Below are 16,634 nucleotides of genomic sequence, written 5' to 3'. Positions count from 1 at the left end.
GAATGGTTTATCAACTGGATATAGAACGAATCTTCCTATAGAGTTGGAAAAACTTAAAATTAGGCACTGTTTAAAAGATATCTTTAAATACTGACCAGTGTTTAATATCTGAGCTGTAAAACGAAAAGTAATTTATCAAAGAAAAAGCATACTTGAGAAACTATACTGTGTATTCTTATTCTCTCTCCGTCACTAATTTTCCTCTATTGATCTTCTTTACGTCGTAGTTTCCTTCATCACAAAACTGCATCTTTTATCCAAAATAGCTAAAATTTTAAAGTAACTAATAATATAAATGGAATGATGGCATAGAGATTCAAATGCTAGATGTGAATTATAGACTTTTCAGTATAAACAACAGAAAAGGGAGGAGGATGTATCGCTTTGCAAGTCTAAGGCATTCATGCATTTCCAGGTCTAAAACAGAAGATAAAACATTGTAATGTGTAAAAAACTAAAACGGATATTATGGCATACATTATAGAAATGCAAAAAATTCATATAATAAATCCACGCTTTATCAAAAGGAATTCTTCCAAGGGTTGTCACATAAATCTCAGAAACTCTGATCCCATATTACCACTTGGAAGATAGACTGTTGGCTATATTGATTAAGTAAAAATAAACTAAAACCAGTATCAGTATTTTTAAAAGCAAACTAAATGACATGCATAAATATCAAAGTACATCTAAATTTTACATGAACATTAAATAAACATAACATACAAATAATACATTACATGATGGAAGCAACTGACTAGATACAAGCGCGGAGGAATCTGGGCATACAAATAATATGAATCAACAAAATGGTACTGCTATTTTAAAAACAATCTAGTATTTGTAACAGATTAAGGCAAATGATCTAGGAGCTAAGGTAAGTTAATATTTGAAGTTCCACATTTTGAGCAGGCCCATAACAAAGGGTCGTAGCCATTCTAATCTGGCTTCTGTATCCCAGAACAGAGCTGGTACTTAATGAAAGCATATTGGCTACATGACGATCATTAAATAAAAACCTGAAGCCATGTAGCAGCTAGGGAAGTCCAGAGCCAAACATAAACCTGAATTTAAAAGGTGTGCCACAGGGTAATTATCTCAGTCATGATCTTTGACCTTAAAATTCTGTGGAAAATAGTGATGGATACTTTAACTCCTACAGCAGTGTATGTAACCTGAAATCAGAAAAGTCTCCTATCACAGAGTTTAAGAGAGATCAAAATATTGAGGCAACCAAGCAAGAAGTTATTATTTCCAGAGGGAAAATGGCAGCTCTTAAAATCTTGAGAGATGGACATATTAAGAAGTAGGTCCACTAGGAAAAGATGAGAGTTGATATTATTTAAGTGAAAAAGTCAAGGATGGGAAAGTGGTAAGCTTTGATAAAGAAAACGCTATGAGCCAATTTTTCCTGGTTACCAGTGTAGAATGGGAGGAGTCAGATTGCCTTGACATTTTATGAAGTTAGCAAAACATCTGCAGAATCCACTGAGCTTTTGAAATGTACTAGAATACTGTCATTCTACATGATAAACCACCTCAGAATATTTGATGCATAATCTTCTAGTTAAAAAAAGTACAGAATAAGAAAATGCTAAAGATCTGTTCACTTAGAACGTAAGAAACTTGTCTACTAGTGTAGCTCCATATTTAAATGTTTTCTCTTATCCTTATTAAAGATATCTAATCAGTTCAGAAAATTAATGCTAAAGGTGGTAATTCCTTATACTTCAACTTTAAGCTTTAGATTTTTAATAAAAAACTAATTGGCCCTACCCAGTTTGGCTCAGTGGATAGAACATTGGTCTGGGGACTAGGGGGTCCCAGGTTCGATTCTGGTCAGGGGCATGTACCTTGGTTGCAGGCACATCCCCAGTAAGGGGTGTGCAGGAGGCAGCTGATCAATGTTTCTCTCTCATCGATGTTTCTAACTCTCTATCCCTCGCCCTTCCTCTCTGTAAAAAATCAATAAAATATATTTTTTTAAAAACAAAAAAAAACTAATTGTTTTTATCATACATACAAAGAATGGGAGGCTTTTGGATCTAAAATGTTTTTATCTTCATTTCTAACAAGATCACGATAATCAAAACTGAGAAAGTGGTAAGCATATTTTATTTTTAATCAGAATACTCATATTGAAACTCTTTTCTAATAATAATTGGGAGTGAGAGTTCCAATTCGTTCGAAGATACTTTGTAAATGAAAATTCTAATTAAGAAAAATTCTGATTAGATACAAAGCAAAATCTTGTAAAATTACCCCTTCTGACAAGATCAGAAGAAATCACTACCTGCCTTTGAGAACAGCAATAAAAAAGTAAGTTAAATATTACTATAGCCTGGCCTGCGTGCTCAGTGGTTGAGCATCAACCTGTGAATGAGGAGGTCACAGTTCGATTCCTGGTCAGGGCACATGCCTGGGTTGCGGTCTTGATCCCCAGTGTGGGCCGTGCAGGCAGACTCCATCCCCAAGTGTGGGGTGTGCAGAAGGCAGCTGATCAATGACTCTCTCTCATCACTGATGTTTCTCTCTCTCTCTCCTTCTCCCTTCCTCTCTGAAATCAATAAAAATATTTTTTAAAAATATTACTATAAACTGAGAAGACATTTGGCTTTTCCTATTTTTACACTTAGCTCTTATTTATTTAAAAATAATCTTTATGTTAAGAATTAGTAAGAAGCTTTTAAAAAAAGTTAACTTCTAGATTTATGGTAACTGCTCTGTAATACTACAAAATAAGAATATGTATTTAAATAGATGTACTTTGTGTTCAGTTCTTTACAGAGTATTAGCATTTTAAGTGAGATTAATTAATGACAATGAAACTATATCTTCCTTAGGAAAAAGGAAACTAAACACTATACAATAAAAGCAATGACTTCGCCGAAACCGGTTTGGCTCAGTGGATGGAGCATCAGCCTTCGGACTGAAGGGTCCCGGGATCGTTTCCGGTCGAGGGCATGTACCTGGGTTGTGGGCACATCCCCAGTGGGAGATGTGCAGGAGGCAGCTGATCGATGTTTCTCTCTCATCGATGTTTCTAACTCTCTATCTCTCTCCCTTCCTCTCTGTAAAAAATCAATAAAATATATTTTTAAAAAAAAGCAATGACTAAAAATCCTAATTTGTGTCATCAAATTATTTATCAATTTAATTTTTCCACAGAATTAATAAGTACTATTATTTCCATATTAGAATAGGTATAATTTAGGGGAAAGAGTAACTCCATGAGGATTTTGACATTTTTCCTAACCACTTTTCATTTTTAAGATGAGATTATAATTTTCAGGAAATATACCAAAAATAAATCCATGTTAAATAACAACAGTGGACCTTAAAGGCATGAGCTTTTGTCACTTTATTGTTAACCAATGAATGTTATCCAAAATTATAGATGTAACTGTAACTTAATTGTACAACACAAAATTATGCTATTGGTAAAAGCCTGCTGGAATTTACCGAATACTCATTAATATATTTTTACATTGCTATATGAACATGTGCTCTCAATTGCTAATAATAAAAGTTATAATTGGTTAATCACTATGAAAATCCATATCGCAAATAGTTTTTCCTGTTTAGAAAAATTCACACAGCTTTAAAAATGGATTAACTCCATTTTAATCCTAATCTACAAATAGATTATAAACAGCCAATATAACTGGTAATTTTTCAACACTGATATCAAACTCATGTAGCAATGGTAGTGCACAATATTCAAAAAGGAAAAAATTAATAAAAATTCACGTTTTCCCGTCATGGCAATTGCTTTAATGTTTTGGAGAAGCATGGCCAGAAGGTTCACCTCTATGTGCTGAAAGTAGAAACCCTTTCCTCCACAGCGTTTTGAAGCATGTGCACAACCACTGTACAACAGTCACTTCAACGTTAACCAGTTATATTTTGTCCTACAAAGTCCAAAAAATATATTAAATGCAACCTTTCCTTTTCATAATGTCTGCCCAGATTAATCCTTTTAAAGTCAGCAAAATCAAAAAAGCACAAGAGATATTTTCAGACACAACTTGAATCTACTGTGCATGAAAATGTCTTAATAAAATGGCAATTCTAATAGATAAATGTCAATTTGAATGCATAATACCAAAAAAAAGTAGCTGAACCACACAGAGAAAAAAAGGCTTTCCTTATTTCCAAATCCAGATGTTTACACAATAAAGAAAATGTTAGAACATGTGAATAGTAGAACATCTTTCAAACTGGAAAGATTTCTTCTTAAGACATAATTGAACTTAGTATTGCCTAAAATTATAATTTCTAAAACAGGATTAACAAACCAAATTTAAGTACTCTTAATTAGAAACTGAAGGAAAAAAAAAGCATGATGATTTAGGAACCAAATATGCTAAAATGATCATGTAACAATTATATCAAGAAATGAAGGTACAGACACTCTTCAGATGGTACAAGGCAACATCTCTCTTACACACACACGCACTTCTTCAGACATACAACACCTCTCCAGGAAGATTGTATACCAGTGAGAGCTTACAATTTTAATACAATTCAGAGTCCCACAATTCAGCTCAACAAAAAGGCAGCTAAAAATTTAGCACTCTAAGATATTCTGAAGGAAAAAGAAACCTGAAACATCGTTGTTCATGATTGGAAGTATTCTATGCTTATAAAACATTAGCTTGAACAACCAGTCATTGCAGGTGCAGTAGTGAGGTAGTGTCACTGTGGCCTCAGGGGACTGATGTTTGCATATGCTGCCCTTTCAGGAAGGCCCAAGGTTTTTAATGATTATAATCAATTACCAACAAATGCGTATTTTCTTTTAGTAAATGTCTGTTTGCCTAAACTAATCTATGAGAGAGCAAAACTTTTTAAATCAGACAACTGATTTATTTGCAGGGAGTATTTCACCAATACACTCTCCTAGGGCACCATTACCTGCTATCTATACCTTTGTGAAATGGTAGGCAAAGAAAACCAAAGGATGACAGAAGATGAAACTCAGATCAATTCAGCTGTCAAAGATGACTGTAAGTATCAAATACCCAATAACATAATAAAATTGGGATTTTAAAAAATTAACCACCAGTTGCACACTACAGTTAAACTTTCTTATCCTTTCATAATTCACAGCCATCTTCTACACAATGATCAAAAACTGTGTACCTGTGACCTACCTTCATTTTAAACACTGCCAATGATCTGTATGGTGGCAGAATTATGGCTATGGGCATGGCAAGATATGAGAAGGGCACACTGAGAAAACATAATGAAAAAGAATGGGGAACTACATGCAGGTAAAATTTGAAAGGGGCAAGGGAAAAACCTAATCATTAAATAAATCACCATCAGCCTTTGAAATGTACAAAGTGCTTAAATCACACCTACACATTTGTCAGACATGATAATTAGTGTTAATTTTCAACAGAAAAAAAAAATGGAAAATGCAAAATATGAAAGGAGATGATGAACACTGTTCTCCAGTCCCTGGCTCAAAAGAAAAAGAAAACCAAGCATGATGTCACACTGCCTTAATGCTGAAGAGCTCCCCTCAAATATGTCTTTTAGCCACCGCAGTCAAACTGGTATAAGTGCTTTGGCAAGGTGGGATGCATTCCATCACATCTGCAAAGGCCTGCTTTTCTCTGTTGGTGGTTCAGCTTATGAAGAACATGTATGCAAAATAACAGCTCTCACATTGCTTCAAACTCATCAATACGTTGCTTTGTATTGCCTTGTCGAATCTGTCGCAGAGTCTTGTACTTATCACGGCCTGCTTTAACATTCTCAGCATGAAGAACATCATTTTGTGTTTTCTTAGTTTCATCTCTGGCTTGGGCTAATTCTGAACTTAATGCCTATGTTTAAAAAATTAAAAAAAGTATGAAGATTATTTTTCTTAGACTTTAAAAACAAGAAAAAGGCTTAAAGACAAAAATATACATATAAGAAACCTGCTTTTTAGTATATTTAGCATTCAACTGTGAAATCTTTAAAGTCTGTAAGTTTGTTTTACTTTTAGTAATCATGGGGACCGTGGTTAGGGAAGAATACACATGGCCTTTCATTTCTACACCCATTAACCATTATGATTTTGTGTATTAACCTAAATTTCCTTAACTTTCCCACAATACTTGAAATGACTACCAAACGATTTAATGTAGCCATTACAAAATAATGTTACTGTAAGATCTAAAATCTATACCAGTGATGGTGAACCTTTTGAGCTCGGCGTGTCAGCATTTTGAAAAACCCTAACTTAACTCTGGTGCCGTGTCACATGCAGAAATTTTTTGATATTTGCAACCATAGTAAAACAAAGACATATTTTTTATATTTATTTTATATATTTAAATGCCATTTAACAAAGAAAAATCAACCAAAAAAATGAGTTCGCGTGTCACCTCTGACATGCGTGTCATAGGTTCGCCATCACTGATCTATACCATGAGAGAAGCTTTCTCCAAAAGTCTTAATGTATTTATTATAATAATCACCCTATTCTCTTTTAATATCTGAAGATTTCACCAATTAAAAAATTAGAGAACTTAATGACAAAAAAGTCTAGAAATATTAAAATATCCTATTTTGATCTAATTATAATTAGATCAATAAGTAAATAATTCAGATTATGTAATGCCATACAGGTAATCTATTACATTACTGCTTTTTAATATATACTTTGTTTAAAAACTAAATTCATTTGTTTTTTTAAACACAGCATTAAGTATTTTTTTTTTAATCTTTAAACATGGGTAAACCTATAATCTTCTATACTAATAAAAGGGTAATATGCTAATTAGACCAGATATCCTTCTGGTGGCAGGGGTCAAGGCAGAGGTGGTTAGTGGTGATCAGGCAGGCAGGCAGAGCGGTTAGGGGCAATCAGGCCAGCAGGGGAGAGCAGTTAAGGGCAGTTCAGGCCAGCAGGCAGAGCAGTTAGGGGCAATCAGGCCGGCAGGGAAGCAGTTAAGGGCATCAGACAGGCAGTTAGGGGTGATCAGGCAGGCAGGCAGGCAGAGGCAGTTAGGGGCGATCAGGCAGACAGGCAGGTGAGCGCTTAGGAGCCAGTGGTCCCAGACTGGAGAGGGTGCAGGCCGACTGAGGGACACCCCCCCACCCGTGCACAAATTTCATGCACCAGGCCTCTAGTTAAAGAATAACTGCCTGGCTGGCATGGCTCAGTGGATGAGCATCAACCTATGAACCAGAAAGTCACGATTCCCGGTCAGGGCACATGCCTGGTTTACCCGTGTGGGCATGCAGGAGGCAGCCGATCAATGCTTCTCTCTCATCACTGATGTTTCTCTCTCTCTCTCTCCCTCTTCCTTCCTCTCTGAAATCAATAAAAAATATATTTTTAAAAAAAGAGAAAAGAATAACTTACTAGCTAAAGGCTGATCACACAAGGTAACAAACACTTGCTAATGGAGTCATAGAATGAAAGAAATGATAGATGTGCCTGTAGGCCAAGCACCCACAAACCAATCACAAGGCCAGCTAGTGTTAAAGCTTCCAAAAATCAAATATTCCTTTTTAATAAGTTTGTCTTAATAAATGAGGAAAATGAAAACTATATTTTAATATGTGTACAACTGTAAATTTTAAATACCTGCAGTTGCTTCTTAACACGCTCATTTTTCTGTGTTTCTGTTACACGTTCCTCTTCACTTCTATGGTTCATTACCCCATCACTTGATAATTCAGCACTAGCTTCAGCATTATTCTCATCATGTTCATCATGTTCATTTTCTGTTGGAGGAATGACTGGTGGAGGTGGAGGTGGAGGTGGGCCAGACATCACACTTTTTAACTCTTCTTTGGTCTTTTCCAAGTCTTCCTGGGCTGCATATGCCTGAATAAAAATAAAAATAAGTATATCGGCAATTTTAAAAATCAGTAACTTAAAAAAAATCAAGTACATCTTCCTAATAGAAACTATTTTTCAGATAATGAAAATAGGCCCTATTGATGAAAATTCTATTTCTGGTGAAGAATGCCATCAGGTAGGAATGACAGAATTTTTAAAAAAACATTACTTTGGAAACCCTAATAAAATTATTGGTTCTGGCAAGGATTATTGCTGCTAAAATTGTTTTGTAAATGGTTGATGAAAAATGGATATTAGTATAATGCCAAAGAATGCCACACTTAATAGATTACATTTTTTTTTTTAGCCACAAGGGGGAAATTGTAACCGATGAAGGAATCAAACTGCTATTACTCTAATCCAAATAATCAATTAAAATTCTTAATGGTGAGTTAACTAGGTATTGTCATCTGATATGATGCAACAGAAGTATCTACTATCACCAATTACTTGAGTGATCATAATGTGCTGGTCTGCTTGAAAAGTTCTGCTTTACACTGTTGTCCTTGAGTAATTATTATTATTTTTTAAAATATATTTTATTGATTTTTTACAGAGAGGAAGGGAGAGGGATAGAGAGTTAGAAACATCGATGAGAGAGAAACATCGATCTGCCTCCTGCCCTGCACACCTCCCACTGGGGATGTGCCTGCAACCAAAGTACAACCAAGGCCCTTGACCAGAATCGAACCCAGGACCCCTCAGTCCAAAGGCCAACACTCTATCCACTGAGCCAAACTGGTTAGGGCCTGGAGTAATTATTAATAACACCCCCTGCCTTTCACTTTCAAAAATATTCTAATTTGGATGATAAATTATATGGAAATCTCACCTATGAGACATTATAGCCAAAAACTTTTAACTGAGTCCTTTAAGCTTTTAGGTCTATCTTCCACTTTACAGAAAATATTGATGATAAAAGGACAAACTGAATGACACCATGAAAAAGCAACTGGTCAAATACAAAAGGAGGGAAAATCTGGGTGCTTGCAACAATTCGGTATCATAAAAAGAACTGTCGTACTTAAACATAGACTCAGAGCAAACAGATGCAATTCAAAGTCCTACTTTGGACACTGGTAAATTAACTATAAAATACCTTTTGGGTCAATTTTGAATATAGCCTGCCCAGAAATAAATCCACCCATATGTGTTCAATTAATTGGTGATAAAGCAGACAAGAATATGCAATGAAGAAAGGACAAGTCAGGCCGGTGTGGCTCAGTGGCTGAGTGTCAACCTATGAACCAGGAGCTCAGGGTTCAGTTCCCAGTCAGGGCACATGCTCAGGTTGCAGGCTTTATTCCCAGTGGGGGGTGTGTAGGAGGCAGCCAATCGATGGTTTTCTCTTATCATTGATGTTTCTCTCTCTCTCCTGCTCTCTTCCTCCCTGAAATCAATAAAAATATATGTATTTTTTAAAAGGACAATCCTTCAATAAATTGTGTTGGAAAACTGGACAGCCACATGCAAAAGAAGGAAACTGGACCACTATGTTACACCATACACAAAAGTCAACTCAAAGATTTAAATTGAAGACATAAAACTCCTAGAAGAAATCACAAGCAACAAGTTTCCTTGACACTGGTTTTGGTGATGATTTTTTTGGATTTGATACCAAAAAAAAAAGACAACAAAAATAAAAATAAACAAGTGAAACTCTATCGAACTAAAAAGCTTCCACACAACAGAGGAAACCATCAACAAAACAATAGAACAACCTACCAAATGGGAGATAGTATTTACAAATTATGTAACTGATAAGGGGTTAATTCCCAACATATATTAAAAACTCATGCAACAACAGTTTAAAAGAGCAAACAATGCAATTAAAAAATGGGCAGAGAATTGAATAGACATTTTTCCAAAGACAGAGAGATGACTAATAGGTACATGAAAAGGTGCTCAACATCACTAATCAGAAGAAAGATGAACATGGAACCACGGTGAGATAGTACCTCACACCAATTAGAATGGCTATTATAAAAAATAATAAGTGTTGGCGAAGATGTGGGGGGGAAAGTACCCTTGTGTATGTACTATTGATGGGACTTGTAAATTGGTGCCACCACTACGGAAAACAGTATGGAGATTGTTCAAAAAATTAAAAATAAAATGACGATATGACCCAGCAATTCTACTTCTGGGTATTTCTCCAAAGGAAACAAAAACATTAACCTGAAAAGAGATATGCATCCTCATATGCACTGCAGCATTATTAACAGTAGCCAAGATAAGAAAGCAACCTGAGTGTCCATTGATGAATAAATGATGTGGGGTGTGTGTGTGTATCTATATATATATATATATATATACACCTACACATAAACACACACACACAGAGAATGGAATATTCTCCAGTCATAAGCACACACACACACACACACACACACAGAATGGAATATTCTTCAGTCATAAAAAAGAAGGAAATCTTGCCACTTGTAACATGATGGATGGACCTTGAGGGCATTGTGCCAAGTGAAATAAGTCAGAGAAAGACAAATATCATACTAGTATGATCTCACATATTTGTGGACGGTTCAGGGGGAGATAGATGGTGATGGAACATAATAACATAAAGAAAAAATAAATAAGAAAACAAGACAAAACACTGAGCTTATGAATACAGAGAACAGACTAGTGGTTACCAGAGGCAGGGTTGGGTAAAATACGACAGAGAGTACAAACTCCCAGCTTTAAAATAAGTCATGGGATGTAATGTGCAGCATGACAACTGTAGTTAGCAATACTGTACTGCATATCTGAAAGTCGCTAAGAGAGTTAACTTAAAAGTTTTTATTATAAAGGAAAAAATTTGTAGCTATGTATGGTGGCTTATTGTGGTGATCATTTCACAATGTATACAAATATGAATTTTATGTTGTATATCTAAAACTAATATAATGTAAATTACATCTAAATTAAAATTTTTTTTTGAATAGTCTAAGACAGCGGTTCTCAACCTGTGGGTCACGACCCCCTTGGGGGTTGAACGCCCCTTTCACAGGAGTCGCCTAAGACCATCAGAAAAAATATATAATTACATACTGATTTTGTGATTAATCACTATGCTTTAATTATGTTCAATTTGTAACAATGAAATTGGGGGTCACCACAACATGAGGAACTGTATTAAAGGGTCGCGGCATTAGGAAGGTTGAGAACCACTGGTCTAAGATGAGATGAAAACTGACTGAAATGAAGTTGTCTATATAGGATGACCTCACTCTGAACATCTATGTGTGACACACCTATGCAAACAGAAAGGGACCCTGAAGGGACACGCACGGAGGCGTCACAACGTGATGACAGTGCGCGCGAATGTGACTCCTTGTGTGAATTTTCTAATCTCCGTAATTCACAGGATTTGACCCAGGATGTTATTTTTTAAGTTTATGTGTTTCTATCAAATTCTAATAAAAAAAGTGTAACAGGTAGCTTAAGAGAGTTTTATTCCTTTTGTATAATTATATATACATAATTCTTAATATATAAAAAACTTTCCTATGAAATTTAAACTGCTACAAAGAAAATATAAGAATGAAGAAAACCATATTCATTTTATTGTAGAAAAGTCATATAAGTATACATTTAAGAATTAATGTTATCTAAAGTTTGAATTAAGCTCTCATTATCTTATATTTCCCACTCCTCCAACTATAGCCTTAGTTTTCACTTTTGTGCAATTTCAGGCAATAGTGGCTTCAAACAAATTTTTTTTTCAAAACAAAAAAAAAATCTCAGTATCATCTTCACTGCATCCCTCTAATTCCACTTTATAACCAATCATCTGGTTGCCATGCCCTTTTGAATCCACCACACAATGTCTCTCAAAATTCCTGTTCCTCTTTATTCCTGTTCTCATGGTGACATCCTTAGTTTGGGTCTTTAGTTCTATAGTAATCCTACTCACTATCCCAATCCATCCTTCACACTGACTACCAACTTAATTTTATAAAACTACACCTGATCATGTTACAATCCTGTTTTAAAATCTACAGAACCCAGCGTCTATACAGATATTCCCCACCATCTTGCCTTAGCAGGGCATTTATATAAAGCCTTTCACAACTTCTACCTCTCCCAAATTTTCTGAGTTGCTTGCTCACTGGCTATCCTCAAATCTGTCGTGTACTTTCATGCTTCTTACACTCATTCATTTCCCTCTGTCTGGAATGACTTCCTCTTCAGTCCTCTAACCATTCCCAATCTTTTCTACCCCAAAACTGAGTTTATTATTCAAGACCCAGCTTAAACTTATGTTTCCTCAACACCTGCCTCATTCACCTCTCCTATGTTTCCAAAGTACTTAGCTTACAACAATAGATTAATATTTACTACAATACACACAAGCATCTTTCCCCCCTAAATTGTAACAGATCCTATTATTCATCTCTATAAAATCAGTAGACTGCTAGGTACAAAATAAGTATTCAATAAATGACAGTAATGAACAAATAAATGATTACTTTTTGTTGCCATTCATTAGCTTCCTCTTCCTTTTTCTTCTTGGCTACTTCTAGAAGTGTAATCCTGGCAGTGAATTCAGCAAGTTCTGCTGCCTAAAATAAACAATATAATTACCCAAACTAAAAAACAATATATTTTCAATAATTCATATTAAGTCAACAAAGCTTATATGAACATGATTGGGCTCTTTTATGTTTTCTTAGTCTTCCATTTTAAAAAAGGTAGTATTTCTTTAAGATGATAAATATCTTATTCACAGATCTAATAAGGAGAAAAAGTGAAAGAATTTTTACAGACAAGAACTCATTCATGTTTCAGTACCAGGAATTCAAAATGTGCAACATAGGAGCTATTTTTTAACTTTTATCAATAAAGTATTTGCTAAAGCCTACAAAAGAAAAAATTGTTTTTATTCAAATCCAGTATCTTCTAAGTGTCATGCCTATTCCTTATTATTTGCAAGGAATAATAATAATAATAATAAACAAAACCCAATCAATTATGACCTAAGGTATCTTATAGGAGCTACAATGTATTGTCAATTTATCTAAAGCAAAACATGCCAGTGGCTTATGTGAAGTTTAAGGCGAATCAGAATCTTCTGTTAGCAATAGGCTTCATTTGTATTTTATTCTGTTTCATTTGTAGGTTTATTTCCATACTTTATTAAGTTACTTGTATCTTTAGTTTGCTTTCCAGAAGCCATAATAACATACTTAGTTTTACAAGGTTCACTCCCCGCTTTTGTCTACATTTTTCTTTTTCTCTAAGATAGAGCTAAGGCTCCTTACCAGCTGCTCTTGATTCTTCATCTGGTCCGCAGCTTGTTTTGCTATAGCTGACTTGGCCTCTTCAGCAGCTCGACGCTCCTTTTCAAGCCTTTCTGCCTCTTCTTTTGCTCGTTTTCGTTCCTGTTCTAATTCCAGAGCTTTTCGAGTCTGTTCTTCTAGTTCTGTAAATATATGCAAGTGCCACCCCCAACAACAGTTAATTCCAATTATACTCATTATCAAAAGAAGCCAAAATAGGAGCAAGGAATCTAATCTGTATAGTTTTTTAAAAATTAGCACATCTGCAAATGAACATATACTTCATTTTTAACTTACCAAGAAGCCTAGTAATTTTTAAAAAATCTATGTTACAATTTAAAAATTATAACAAAGAGATGAAAATCCGCACAACTGTTTTTAAAAAAATAGTCTTTCCAGCCCTAGCTGGTTTGGCTCAGTGGATAGAGCATTGGCCTGTGGACTGAAGGGTCCCAGGTCAAGGGCATGTACCTCCGTTGCAGGTTACCCAACCCTGGTCGGGGTGCATGCAGGAGGCAACCAATTGATGTGTCTCTCTCACATCAATGTTTCTTTCTGTCTATCCCTCTCCCTTCCACTCTCTCTAAAAAAATCAATGGAAAAATATCTTCTGGTGAGAATCAACCCAAATAATAATAATATTAATAATAATAATCTTTCCAAAGCTTTTCTTATAATTTTTAATTTATTGGGGTGGCACTAATTAATACATAATACAAATTAATACATAATAAAACCATATAGGTGTCAAGTGTACAATTCTATACTACATTATCTATATATTGTATAGTGTATCAAATCTCCTTCTATCACCACCACCCCTTTGCCCTCTTCCTAGTAGAGTGGAATAGAGATAGAGGTGGAGCAGAACACAGAGGAGGCCAGCAGGGATCTACCAGGCTGAGAAGACAGATTTTATTTAGACTTTGGGGCTGCCAAGGCAGCCAAAGCTTGAGATGCCAAGATCCTGAAGAGGAGTGAATAGAAAAGTCCCCAAATCTGTTTGCTACTTCCCTTCAAGATGTTTGTCAACTCCTAAAATATACACATATGGCTAAGACACTGCTAAACAAGGAAAAGGCAGCTGTAAGGCTAAACAGCTGAGCAAAGAGATCATCGCTCTCTTGTAGCTGCAGAATCAAAGGTTGGAGTTCAGATACAAAGACCCTCACAAATATGCAGTCTTTCAGATGGCACCCAAAGGACTACAGACCAGAGAGACCAACCAAAGCCTGAGACCCAGTTCAACTCCATCAAGATAACCTGCACATATTCTGCCAGGCAAAGGAAAATTAAAGTCTCTCTAAAGGAAAATTTCATCACCCAGTCTCATACACAATGGTAGGCATTCAACCAAAATTACCAAGCATACCAGGACATGGGACCAAAAAGACAGACTATAGACTAGGCCCATAGATTATCCAGTATTATAATGGACTAGAGGCCCGGTGCACGGATTCGTGCACAGGTTGGGTCCCTTTGCCTGGCCTGTGCCCTCTCACAATCCGGGACCCCTCGGGGGATGTCGGAGACCGGGTGCACGGATTCACCCTGATTCCCGCAGGCCAGGCCCAGAGACCCAACCGGTGCACGAATCCCCTTCTCCCCCCCACCTTCCCTCTGAGATTCATGAGTCTGTTCCATGTTTCCATGCCTGTACGTTGAGTGTCTGCCCCCTGGTGGTCTCTTCCTAGTACAGTGGAATAGAGATGGAGGTGGAGCAGAACCCCCTGGTGGTCAGTGCACATAATAGCTACTGGTCGAACAAGCGAACAGTCACTTAGGCTTTTATATATATAGATTGTAATGGAGTTAGCAAATAAGGACGTTATCATAATTCTGATGACTATCTAGGAGAGCCGGGAAACGAGCAAAGCGTGAAGAAAGGATCCAAGTCCAGAGGAACACTTACAATAATGTAGAAAATGATCTTCACACATCTTACAAACCCCCTTAAAAGACGCCAAGGGCCAGAGCCCCCTTTATAATGATAAAGCTCAATGTACCAATCTTTACCTTATGGTATGAACATATTCTCCTTCCCTATCTTCTAGAAACTTCATTTTACCTCTAACATTTAGGTTCATAATCCAAAACCCATCCACAGAGAAACATCTACTAAAAATTCATGAGTTCTTTGACACAGACCCAGATACACTACCAAATGTATTTTAGCGAAACAGTGAGCCACTAGAATCATGCAATGAAACTCCACCCCCAAAAAAGATAAAATATTTATAACCACCAAATAATCAGCAAAACTGCAAGTGTAAAATAAAGAGCATCGGAAGCTCCTCCTGTGGCCAAGGAGGAAAGGATAAGGAAAGAACATCTTTAAAAGCCAGACTTGAGAGGTAGGGAATCCCCCCCCCCCCAAAAAAGCTGCATTCAGAAACTGTTATGACATCTTCAGCTCACAGAAGTTTGCAGCAAAGGCATCTGAACAACTGATCTTCCTCTTGGACTCCCCATCTCCAGAACTTCCTCTTCAGAAGCTCTCTATTCAGAAAAGGATTACAAATAAATAGAATGGGGGGGCTATGGAAGGTGAGAGGAAAAGGATAGCTAACACAGTAAACAGAGAGAGAAAACTCCCAACGAGGAATGGCCCAGGGAAGACATCACCTAGCAATACAACAGGAGGAGAGGGAACATGCTGCAAAATAAGCAGATGGTCTGAACTGTTGACTTCCACCAAGGAGCCCAGTCTTGGCAGACATTAAACTCATCTGGAGATTTACCTCGTCCTCTCATAAACTCAATGACTCCCTATAAAACACCTGTCAAGTGATTATTTTCCTTTTCTCAACTTTAGGATTATAATTTATAAAAGTGTGCAATGTGCAACAATAATCTTACCTAATAATAGACAAACATGCAAATTGGTGTCACTACGCTACACCCACCAGCCAATCAGAGCGACTATGCAAATTAATGCAAAAAAAGAGATGACAGTTAATTTGCACATGTAGGCGCCCAGCAGCCTGGGTCCCTGGCCTGGGTCCCGGGAACATCATCGGCACCCAGGTCACTCTGAGGTAGGCCCCGTGTGGGCCCTGAGCAGCCTAGGAAGGGCCTGGGCCAGGGGGCTCCTGGGCAGGGCCGAGCCTGCGATCGGAGCCGAGGGGGCCCCTGCCCACCCTAAAGCCTCGGCCAGAGGCTTTAGGCCTGGGCAGTGACGGAGCTGGTGATCGGAGGGAGCTGGGGGTTCCTTGCCCAGACCTAAAGTCTCTGGCCAGAGGCTTTAGGCCTGGGCAGGGGCGGAGCCCGTGATCAGAGTGTTTGGGGGTCACAGAGGCTTTAGGCCTGGGCAGGGACAGAGCCCGCGATCGGTGTGAACTACAGAGAAAACACCTTTCTGACCGCTCATTGGCTAAGCTCCCTGTATGCCACTGGCAATATTCTTAGTAACTTGGGTAATAAGAATTCAAAAAGGTGATCTAGGGTTTTTCCACCTCACTCCTGGAGAAAAAAAGAAGGTCTGCTGCTGGAGGGCTAAGAAATGC

At 37.0% G+C, this 16,634-nt stretch overlaps 1 protein-coding gene across 2 annotated transcripts in view; it reads right to left on the bottom strand.

Annotated features, from left to right (window-relative positions):
* RDX (radixin) overlaps positions 1-16,634 on the bottom strand; it is a 96,896-nt gene that overhangs the window by 24,736 nt on the left and 55,526 nt on the right. For both annotated transcript variants that reach the window (XM_014530777.1, XM_014530778.1), the window contains 4 exons: positions 13,111-13,271; positions 12,319-12,411; positions 7,592-7,834; positions 5,677-5,837 (listed from right to left, as the gene is read on the bottom strand). In XM_014530777.1, the coding sequence (XP_014386263.1) occupies positions 5,677-5,837; positions 7,592-7,834; positions 12,319-12,411; positions 13,111-13,271 (658 nt within the window). The remainder of the gene's footprint in view (positions 1-5,676; positions 5,838-7,591; positions 7,835-12,318; positions 12,412-13,110; positions 13,272-16,634) is intronic.

Source organism: Myotis brandtii, unplaced genomic scaffold (genome assembly GCF_000412655.1).
Source record: "Myotis brandtii unplaced genomic scaffold, ASM41265v1 scaffold775, whole genome shotgun sequence".
In the NCBI taxonomy this organism is placed as follows: Eukaryota; Metazoa; Chordata; class Mammalia; order Chiroptera; family Vespertilionidae; genus Myotis; species Myotis brandtii.
This window is presented reverse-complemented; position numbering and strand designations above follow the sequence as displayed.